This window comes from Rattus rattus, chromosome 14 (assembly GCF_011064425.1).
Source record: "Rattus rattus isolate New Zealand chromosome 14, Rrattus_CSIRO_v1, whole genome shotgun sequence".
NCBI lineage: Eukaryota > Metazoa > Chordata > Mammalia > Rodentia > Muridae > Rattus > Rattus rattus.
In genome coordinates, this window is record NC_046167.1 from 46550583 (window position 1) to 46560851 (window position 10269).

General features: G+C 34.9%; 1 protein-coding gene across 1 annotated transcript; it reads right to left on the reverse strand.

The window, feature by feature from the left end:
• Nucleotides 1-485: 485 nt before the first annotated feature.
• On the reverse strand, nucleotides 486-6028 carry LOC116883590 (prolactin-3B1). The gene is made up of 5 exons (XM_032884771.1): nucleotides 5951-6028; nucleotides 4769-4923; nucleotides 4400-4507; nucleotides 2327-2506; nucleotides 486-823 (listed from the first exon to the last, which is right to left on the reverse strand). The coding sequence occupies exons 1-5, from the start codon at nucleotides 5979-5981 to the stop codon at nucleotides 635-637; spliced, it is 663 nt and encodes a 220-aa protein (XP_032740662.1). The 5' UTR covers nucleotides 5982-6028; the 3' UTR covers nucleotides 486-634.
• Between the last annotated feature and the right edge of the window lie 4241 nt (nucleotides 6029-10269).

The window sequence follows — 10269 nt, forward strand, 5'->3', positions numbered from 1 at the left end:
ATGCATATGGTACAAATTAATAAAAATATGACAATGAATTCCAAAGGGAGAAAGGAGAGAGTATGAGAATACTTTGTAGAAGGAAAACAAAAAGATAGATATTAAAAGTGTGTGTGTGTGTGTGTGTGTGTGTGTGTATACATGTGTGGATGTGTGTGCATGTATGTTTACTGTGCTTAAGTATAGTCCAATTGTATAGCAATTGTGTTGTCTGTGAAGTAATTAGTGAAAGTGCTCATGGCTTGTGATTTGTTTTCTTAATTTATATTCAGGATTCCATCTTCTTGGCAAAATGGACCCATTGATTACTAGGAACCTCTTGCTTAGATTCTAATATGCTCAACCATCTTCACTCATTCTGACCAGTACCAGTACTCAGTTGACTTTTGTAAACTAAATTATTAGTAAAGAATTTTGATATGAATGTCATGAAACCATTACCAAATTCCGTACTAAATGCCCATGAAACATTGACAAATCTTCAATTGAATTTAGTATTTCCAAAGAGTGAGTTTATTTTTAAGAAAGATACAAACTAAATCAGGAAGGGCACCAAAGAGGTAGAGATTTATGAGTGCCCTGAAGGTCTAGAACATGAAAGACCTTCTCAGAGACAGAGGACAGGGATGGCTACTCAGCAGTTGTTGTTATAAATATCGCGGCATTTCAAGACCTTGAGAAAATTGTCAACTTTATGTGTATCCCTGCGCATGCACCGATACAGGACACTAAGAACACCATTCTTAGTGGATTTATCAGATGACTGCAAATCTGACCACTCAGACCAGAAAGTATAATCACTTCCAACAGCTCCAGGTTGAACCTAAACAGAAAGGAAAGGGATTGTTTATTTTATTGGTATTACTTGGTCACATTGCATTCTTGCATATGACTGTATAAATATGTATATGTATATGTGCAGAAAACTATGTGTGTGTATTAGGAGACAAGAGGTCAACATTGTTTAAAATTCCACTGTTGACTTTTAACTTTCTCGATTTCCATCCACTTAAGACAGATTCTTTCACTCACCAAAGACTTTGCTGAAATATCTGTCATTCTGCCTTCCTAATGTTTGGATAGTAAGAAATAGTCACTGGACCTCTTTATTTTTATATATATTCTGAGATCAAGTTTCTTGCTGCAAGGAAAGCATTTATAGACTATGCCAATTTTATTAGTCTCATTTTCTAAAACTGATAAATATTGAATTGTTGTTGTTAGAAAATTTATTAGTATACAGCTGGTTTGTCATTCATATGGGTCAAGGTATTAAGAAAGCATTAAGGCTGTAACAGTAAATATAAGAATACATATTTTCTGCTGTGTCATTAATCTCAGACAAGGTATACTAATACTGGAACATACTGAGTGATGACAAATAAGAAAATATTTTAAAAGTGTTTGTGCATTTGTTCAAAGGACAGTAAAAAGTACGAGTATTTTCTCAGACCATTCCTAAGGATCATTCATATTAATATTATGGTTATAGGGACAATGTTCTCTTATTATTCTATCTTTAAACTTAACCAGTTCTCCATATAATGCATTCTCCCAAATATTTGAACATACCAAACATATCCTAAATATATTAAGGTTTAGTCACTCTAAGACTGTTATCAGATTATCTATGTTAGTCAGAGATATCTATTCCACCTATTGAGGTTACTTTATGAATTACTATGAAAAGCATCTATCTTAAATTGAGAGTTCTTTTTTCCCCCCATCTTTATTAACTTGAGTATTTCTTATTTACATTTCGATTGTTATTCCCCTTCCCGGTTTCTGAGTCAACATCCCCCTAACCCCTCCCCTTCCCCTTCTATATGGGTGTTCCCCTCCCCATCCTCCCCCCATTACCACCCTCCCCCAACAAGGTGTTCACTGGGGGTTCAGTCTTGGTAGGACCAAGGGCTTCCCCTTCCACTGGTGCTCTTACTAGGCTATTCATTACTACCTATGAGGTTGGAGCCCAGGGTCAGTCCATGTATTCTGATGTGTATGTTTCTTAGTAAGGGTCCTGAAGAAGGTTGGATTTATAAATAACAATTCATTACTGGAAAGGCTGTGAAATAGCTGTGAAATATATATAATATATATATATATATATATATATGCGTATGTGTGCACTTGTGTGTGTTACATTTATTTAATATGTGTTATTTTGTTATTTTATATAATTATATAATTATATATAATTATTTGTTTGTTTACTTAAATTATATTTCTATCTCAGAAATGGAATATTGAATATTTCACCTCTTAAACAAATCACCTCTTCAACACAGGAGATAAGGACAGGAATATGAAGAGTGAGTGAGTTTACCCTGCTGAGTATGGTCTCCAGTCCCTCCAGAAGTCCTTGAATTCTTTCCTCCAACTCCTTTGTTCTTGACAGCAGGGTATCAGATCCATCTGGAAGAGTAGCCACTGCTGCCACTATGTGTTTCAGAGGCTCTTGCCAGGCTTGTAAAATAGTGATGGACACTTTCAGAAGGTCTTCTGACTATACAATCAAGAAAATCTCATTAATATATCTGAAATACAGCAGGGATTGATACATGTGGTGGCAGGCTGAGCTCCTGCATACATTTGTTATGAAAACATGTTTTAATACATGAGGTGCAATATAGATATGAAAACATTCTGTCACAGAAGTACAATTTGCTCAAGTGAAGGTAATTTTCATTAACAATGATTTTCCTGTTAAATATAAAACTGATCATGTTCATTTACACTGTTTAGTTCACTGTCTGTAGTCCAGCTGAGATTGTTTTACTGGAGTGCTTTTCCAGTCCATGAAAAACCAAGACCTGTAGGTATTGACTGAGCACTGTAGGTATCTTTGAGATTCTATTACGGTAAAAATAGATGTCAATACTGTCAGAGATTCTGTCACACAAAGCAGGTTCTTGCTAATGAACTTATTGCTCAAATACATATGTATTTATGCTGTGTATATCATTGTCAAATATTAAAATAGAAGTAAAATGAAGAAAAGAAAACATTCAGAATGATAATGGCCTTAGTATAGATGTTTTCTTCCCCTTCCCTCTAGCAATTAAGTCCCTTGTTTGCTCAGGTACTGGAGAACAGTGACTGGTATTGTTCTTACCCTGAACATGGAATTTTGACCTTGTAAGTATGTGTTCACCTACAGAAAAATGTATGAATACCATATCTAATTCATAATCTTTGCCTCATGTCTGTTAGCTGCTGTCATAATAATGAAATAAAAATAAAGTGCTGATGGAATCTCATGGACATTTTACAGGAAACCTGTAAATCATGTAAAGGAAAAATGCTGGCCAAAGGGTGATAGCAAAATCTATTGCCTGAATCTTAGAAGCCTAGAGTTTAGGATTAAAAGTTTGAGGGAGATGAATCTCAAAAAAATATCCTATTTAGGATTACTGTAATTCAATCTCTATATAGTTCTTTGTACCCTCAGTGCCATATGGCCCTAATATGTATGTGTATTAGATAACTTTTTGAGGATTAAATAAATCTATGTCAATGGATTGCCTTCTGAAGATTCGAGATCTAAGTAAATGCTTCCCTCTTCAACCCTTCTTCTTCCTTCAACAATCATTATTATTCTCAGACTTTATTCAGGATAATAATTTGTGTGTAGGTTTCTGCTATTACTAATGCACATGGAGGGGAAGTAGATTACATTTACGAGATGTGCACACTTAAGAAGGTTAGTGTTCAATATAATCCCCATCAGTTGGTTATAACAGATAATAAGAGGTAAAATGTTATAGCAGTTATACTTTAGAGAGGCCAAGATATGCAGTCCTTATAATATCATAGACTACTATCAAGAGGAATATACCATATGTTGATAAAACTTCTTTTCAGCTTATTTTCACGTGAGATATAAGAGGTGACTAATTTAGTTATGTACATCTTCATAAATAATGAAGAAAGAAAAGTAGAATTCAGTTTCAAATAAAAAGTAATGAATGATTGATCAATCAGTAATATGTATCTAGAAAGGAGTTTAGTTTCATTCCATAACCACTACTAAATCTGCAACTGTTCCATGCATAAAAAAAAATTTAAAATAATCCAGGAATGTCCAATTCATATTAAAGCTTCTGAGAATATATTGATGATAGTCTTACAGAAAATGTACTATTAAAATGCAGTGCTCTAAATGGTCAGTTTATTAACCTCCTATCATATGAAATAAGCATTTGTCTTAGAATGAAATGACCAACCATAAAACATGATCGTTGCGTCTTCTTTCCTTTTCTATTATCTGAGTTAGTTCACTTGCTATGACCCAGTGACCACACACCACAAGTATGCTGTGTATTGCTTCATGTTTGATTTGTTGTTTCTTTGTTTGTTTCTTTGTTTGTTTTTCATGAAGACCAGTAGAGAAACTTACTTTTGCCTGGTGGACTTGCTCACTGTTTTCTGGAGTAGGGATAGCAGCAGTGTGGCAAGGACTTAGCATCAGGTTATGTGTCCAAGCTGTCCTACCGAACTTCATATCCTGGAAGAAGTAGAAAAGTTTAATTTCTTAGAGATAAGTGTTGACTAACTACATGTAATGCCACAATAGAACTGAGTTTTTTAAATTTTAATTATTTTAGCAAAGGACGCGTATATAGAATTAAAACAGGAATAAACTAAGACAGATAGATAGATGACAGATAGATAGAAGATAGATAGATAGATAGATAGATAGATAGATAGATAGATAGATAGATAGAAGATAGAGAGAGAAAGATAGGAAGAAACCAGAAGTACTTACAAATTCAATGAACACTTTTGAAGCAAGATCATGAGTGTAGTGCGACAATTCAACCACTCGTTGGTACAGGCTTCCAGTGGACATTCGGTAATTTGGTGCAGAAGTCACCTGCTCCCAAAGAAGGCTTGAAACTGCCAGCATAAGGAGTGTCCCAGCTATAAAGAGAAATGACACTGAATTGACCTATTCAAATGACACTATGGAGGATACACTGTCTGTCCAACGCTTTCTGTGATACAATACTTGATTCTGTATAGAAGGTGTCACTTTGCCCACTGAGAAAAAATTGGTGAGTAGTGATGATTTTCCCCTCCACAGATTGAGAAGTTTGAGGATTCCCACAGCTTGAGTTTACCTTAGCACAAATTCTCAAGTTTGTAAACATTTTTAGCTGATATTAATCCTGAGACACAGTCTTCGAGGCATTCTCTGTGTACTTTCAATATTGGAAATTTATGTTTATTCATCACTTCATTAAATAAATTTTGATTAGTTCATTAATTGACATATCCTGCAAATGTCATTTGAAACTTGAGGTGACTTGTTAAATTAGGCCTTTTTTTTCCTTTTTGCCATTTATTGCATGTACTAAATTGGTAGTCACAAAGGTATCACCATTGTCTAAGTTTCCAAAACCTACCTTTCTCAGGTAGAATTGTGTGAGCTAAGAATTATCTAAGCCCTCACACCTTACAATGTTACTGCTTCTTTCTGTGACAAACACAAATAAGCCATTGAATCTTATGTTCTCAATAAAGTTCAAACTTCTCAATTTCAGTAACAAGATCACTTTTGTTATTTTGTTTCATGTTCTGTTCAATGTTGTGGAAGAACGTTACAAGCAGATAAAAATTTAAAACCTGTAACCATGTCCATTTCTGTCTTTGTGTCAAAACATTAAAACAGTAAGGAAATGCAAAATGTCTATGGACTTTGTACTTGCAATTCTCCTCATACAGGCTAGATGCCCCTAGAGAAACATTTACCTCAGAGCTGATTCAGCAACTCCTGACAAAATTCTAATTCTCAGTTCAATGTGGACTTATATCTTGGTTAGTCATGGAAAGCAACAGTTCTCCAAATACTACAGCACGCAGAAAGCAACAAAGACTGTATTTGATGCAAACAATCATCATGAGAAAGCATAGTAATGAAGCGCAGTATGGCTGCAGAGCTACTTACAGAAGCATGGTTGAGTCAAAGACAGCTGCATCTTTGAGGAGTTCTCTCGAAGTGGAGACAACACTAGAATGCTTCTGCTCCCTGAGTGCTGCCTTCCCTCAGCTCTAAACCTCCCATATATACTAACAGATTCTCCCCAAGGTCATGCAGGTCACCAGGCACAGGGAAGTATGTGTTTTGTCAAGGTAAAGGTTACTAGATGATATCCCTGTAGGAAGTATAAAAATATTCTTTACTCTTGTTACAGTCCTGTTTCTGCATGAATTGTTTTACAGTTTGCAAGAGTGTCCAGGGTTCAAATTACTTTGGAAATCACAAAAGTCATCTCAGTTCCATAGTGACTCAGAACCAGGTTAGTAGGAAAATATATTTCCTTAAACCTTTTCTCTAGATCAAAGTTCTCTATTCTCTCTGCTTTTCCTGTTATCTGTTAATTCCCCCAATGTGTTTCAGGTAGTAACAAAAGCCCTCCTTAAGTTCTATTTTAGCTTTGGTCTGGCACATCACAGCAACATTCCACTATTCTTGGCATTTAATCAAAAGATGAGTTTCTGTCTGTAATCGACAAACCTTATTAATCACTTCTTTTACACAAAATAGATACTGTTCGAACATTAAGTGGGCAGGCAGACATATGTTTAATAAGTACCTTGATAGCCATATGATAGGTACTTTACAGAAGCTGATGATTTGCACATAAATGGTGCCTATGACTTCAGAAGCATGGTCTCTCTCTCTCTCTCTCTCTCTCTCTCTCTCTCTCTTTCTTTCTTTTGCAATATTTTATAATGTACCTTAAAGATTGCCACCTCATGTAATGGTTAGCTGTACATTATTTCAAAACACTATTTTTTGCAAACATAGCTCATTGCTAGTTTAATAAAAAATATATACGTTACCTGGTGGTTGGTCACTTTACCAGGTACCTGAGTAATGACGTTTGTTGATAATGATCATCGTTGATAGTAGCTGCAAAATATGTATTAACATAAGTCAAAACTCTCCTTGCCATGGGTATTTGAGGTATTTAGAAGACTGGATATTTTGACCACTGAACCAAGAATTACAGTCCCATAAGCAATAGACTCTATGCATTTAAATCTAGTGAGCAACCAAAAGTTTGTCTAGAGTATAATCCTTCCATATCTACATTTTTCAAATATTCAAAGGAAAGAAATTTAACCTTTACATTGGGCTACTATTCAGTAAACTTCTAATGGTCAGAAGTTGTGATGTTCAAGTCTTCTACTAATCCATTAAATTCTATTTAGCTTATTTTACATGAATGTTTTCTAACTAAATAAGCCATGCAGAAGAATTATTATGATTATGGAAACCTTGTAGATTAGACAGTGTCTGTGAGTGAAGACAGCCACTGAGATTGAGAATCTGTAGGAAAAATTAAAAAATTATATGAATATGTAATAGGATAAGAAGAGGTCTCAAAATTTAATTAGACTAGACTGTTGAAATAAAATAGAACATCCTGAGTGAAAGATCTGGTTCTATTTAATTGCCTATGTTCTACCTCCATTCTGTCTGTAACTGTTTCTTATGCTGTCATCCACCATGGTGATCACTGGATAGATATAATTATGCTGCATGGACAACTAAGGAAACAAGTAAAACAATAGGCCATTCTGTTTAGCTACTTTCATTGCCTTTTTAGCTGTCCTATGGGTTCTGTAAGAGTACAAGTTTGTTTGAAAAATATAAATTCTTTATTATCTGAAAAGCTCAAGAGGTCGAAGAATGATTCAGCAATTTTAACTATGACATATTCCTGTTTCTCATAGGAATTCAAGCCCTACTTACTGTTTACCCTCGAGCAAATAACCCTGGAAATGCGTAAAACACATATCTACATCTTACTCACCTACAGTGTAGTTATTTCAGAAGGGAAAAGTATGTAGTGTTTGCAGTGATGCAGAGAAAATTTTGACTTTAGACCTGTGTAATTTCAATACAGATCCTTTACCATTTGCCTCCAGTGACTCCCTTAACCGATCTTTTCCTTTTTCCCTGTCTGTCTTAACTGCTTTCTTATTTACAGAAACTAAGACTTCTTTATTCATCATTTGGTGATTTAGTTCTTTGGGGTAGGAAATAAATTCTAAACACAGATAATAATCGCAACTCTTTGCCCACCAGATTGTTACATTTTCGTTAAAAAAAGTTATTATTTCTCTCAGTTATTGTAGTATTTTGTGTCGACAAAATGAGTCAAGAAATTTTCCCTCCTTAAGGGGAGGGAAGAACTCAGTAAATAAAAGAATTTGAAATCCCGATAAAGAACCATATGTGTCTGCAGTAGCAAAGACAACCAGGGTCCCAAATTTCTTAATTTACAGGAATGGCAGTTTAATATGGTTCATTTCTTGCCTAAATATGACCAATATAAACTCTATAAGCTATAAGATATGTGCCCGAAAACATAGGAGAAAATTTACTTCTCTCTCCTGTATTTAAGTCATTAGGAAAGAAAACAGTGACATCCATTTTCTTTTTATGAGTACATATTTTCAGAAAAATTATAAAACCTCATTTTAAGGGCTTATTCACTCACCTGTCAACCCATTGAATATTTTGTTCAAAAACAGCCATCAAAAAAGAAATCTCACAGACAACTTGTCCTTATAGTTTGAGTATAGAAAAAAAACCATTCTAGCTACTGGTGAATTTTTCCTTTTACAATGATTTGAGTCTGATGTTCTCACATTTATATAAAAGCATATTAGATAGATGAATAAAAATAATAGGGGATCATTGATTTTGATATTATCTCAACTTTTTCTACCTCCTCTTGTATTTTTAAATAGTGTGGCATGTGTGTGTGTGCATGTACCCACAAAACACACACACACACACACACACACACATAAGTGCACATGTGGACTTAAGTACACAATCCAGAATTCAACCTTCTTTTCTTCTTGTCAGTTTTAAGAAAATTTTTACATTGTTTTTAATTGTTCTATTGATGTGAATCTCATAAAGTAGCGCAAAATGGCCAGAAAGTGTTACCCTAGATCTTCCTGTAGCTATTATACCATGGATAAGATTTATTGACTTGTCAGTATACCAGACATCAGTCTAAACTTCAGTTCTAGAGCTCATATTAATATCTACATGAGGATAGGGAAGCAGTTTATCAACAACAGATCTATCCCTGGCCTGATGGTGTTCAATATAAAAAAATATTCTGACTGTAGTTAGTTTGTGAGTTAGACAATTGTAGAAAATACTTTAGGTCTTTTAAGGGTTCATTTTGTTCTCTTTGGGACAATTTGTAAAATATGAACACTCCATAATAAATGAAACCATCTCCTGAAGGAGATATTGGCCATGAGACAGGAAAACTGGTTATTTTGTGATAGAGAACTTGCTTGATGGATTCTTACTAGTCTCTCTGGCCTTCTTGTAGCTGGGTATTGTCTTATCTTTGTCTTCTGATTTGCGATTTCCTAACCTACATATTTATCTGAGATGAATTTACTTTTTTGGAAGATAGGGTGTGAGCTCCTTTGTTACAATCATTTTCTCTAAGACTAAACTTTCCATCTTGTTTAGGTTCTCTGGGTCTATGAAGTGTTGCATGGGTTTCCCGTATTTTACAGCTAATATCCACTTATAATGAGTATATAAAATATGTCTCCTTGGAGGTTTAGGTTACCTCACTCTGGATGATATGTTTGAGTTCTATCCATTTGCCTGCAAACTTTCTGATGCCCTTGTTTTTAATAGCTGAAAAACATTCTGTTGTGTAAATGAACCATATAGTCTGTATCCATTTTTGTTTTTTGGTTGAGGGACATGTCTGTTGTTTCCAGTTTCTGGCTGTTATAAATAAAGCTGCTATGAACCTAGTAGAGAATATGTCCTTTGTTATATGACAGAGCATCTTTTGGATGTATTCCCAGGAGCAGTATAGCTGTTTTTTCAGGTACAACTATTTCCAATTTTCTAAGAAACTACCTGATTTCTTTCTAGAGTGGTTATACAAATTTGTACATATTTGTCTTACCTTCCACACCAACAGTTACCTCTAGAACATGCCAATGACCTGGCATAAGAGAGGCTTCCAGAAGTCAATGGGAGTGATCTTAGCTGAGATTCATAACACAGGGGATATGGAACCTGAAAAGTCCATCTCCTGTAGCTAAGAAGGACTCCAAGTGGAGGGACAAGAACCCATCCACAAAATCATATGCCCAAAATCTGCATTGTCTGAAAGATGTACAGGGACAATGATATAGCAGAAAGTGGCCAAAAAATGATTGGCTCACCTTGAGATCCATCTTATGGGCAAACCCCAATCT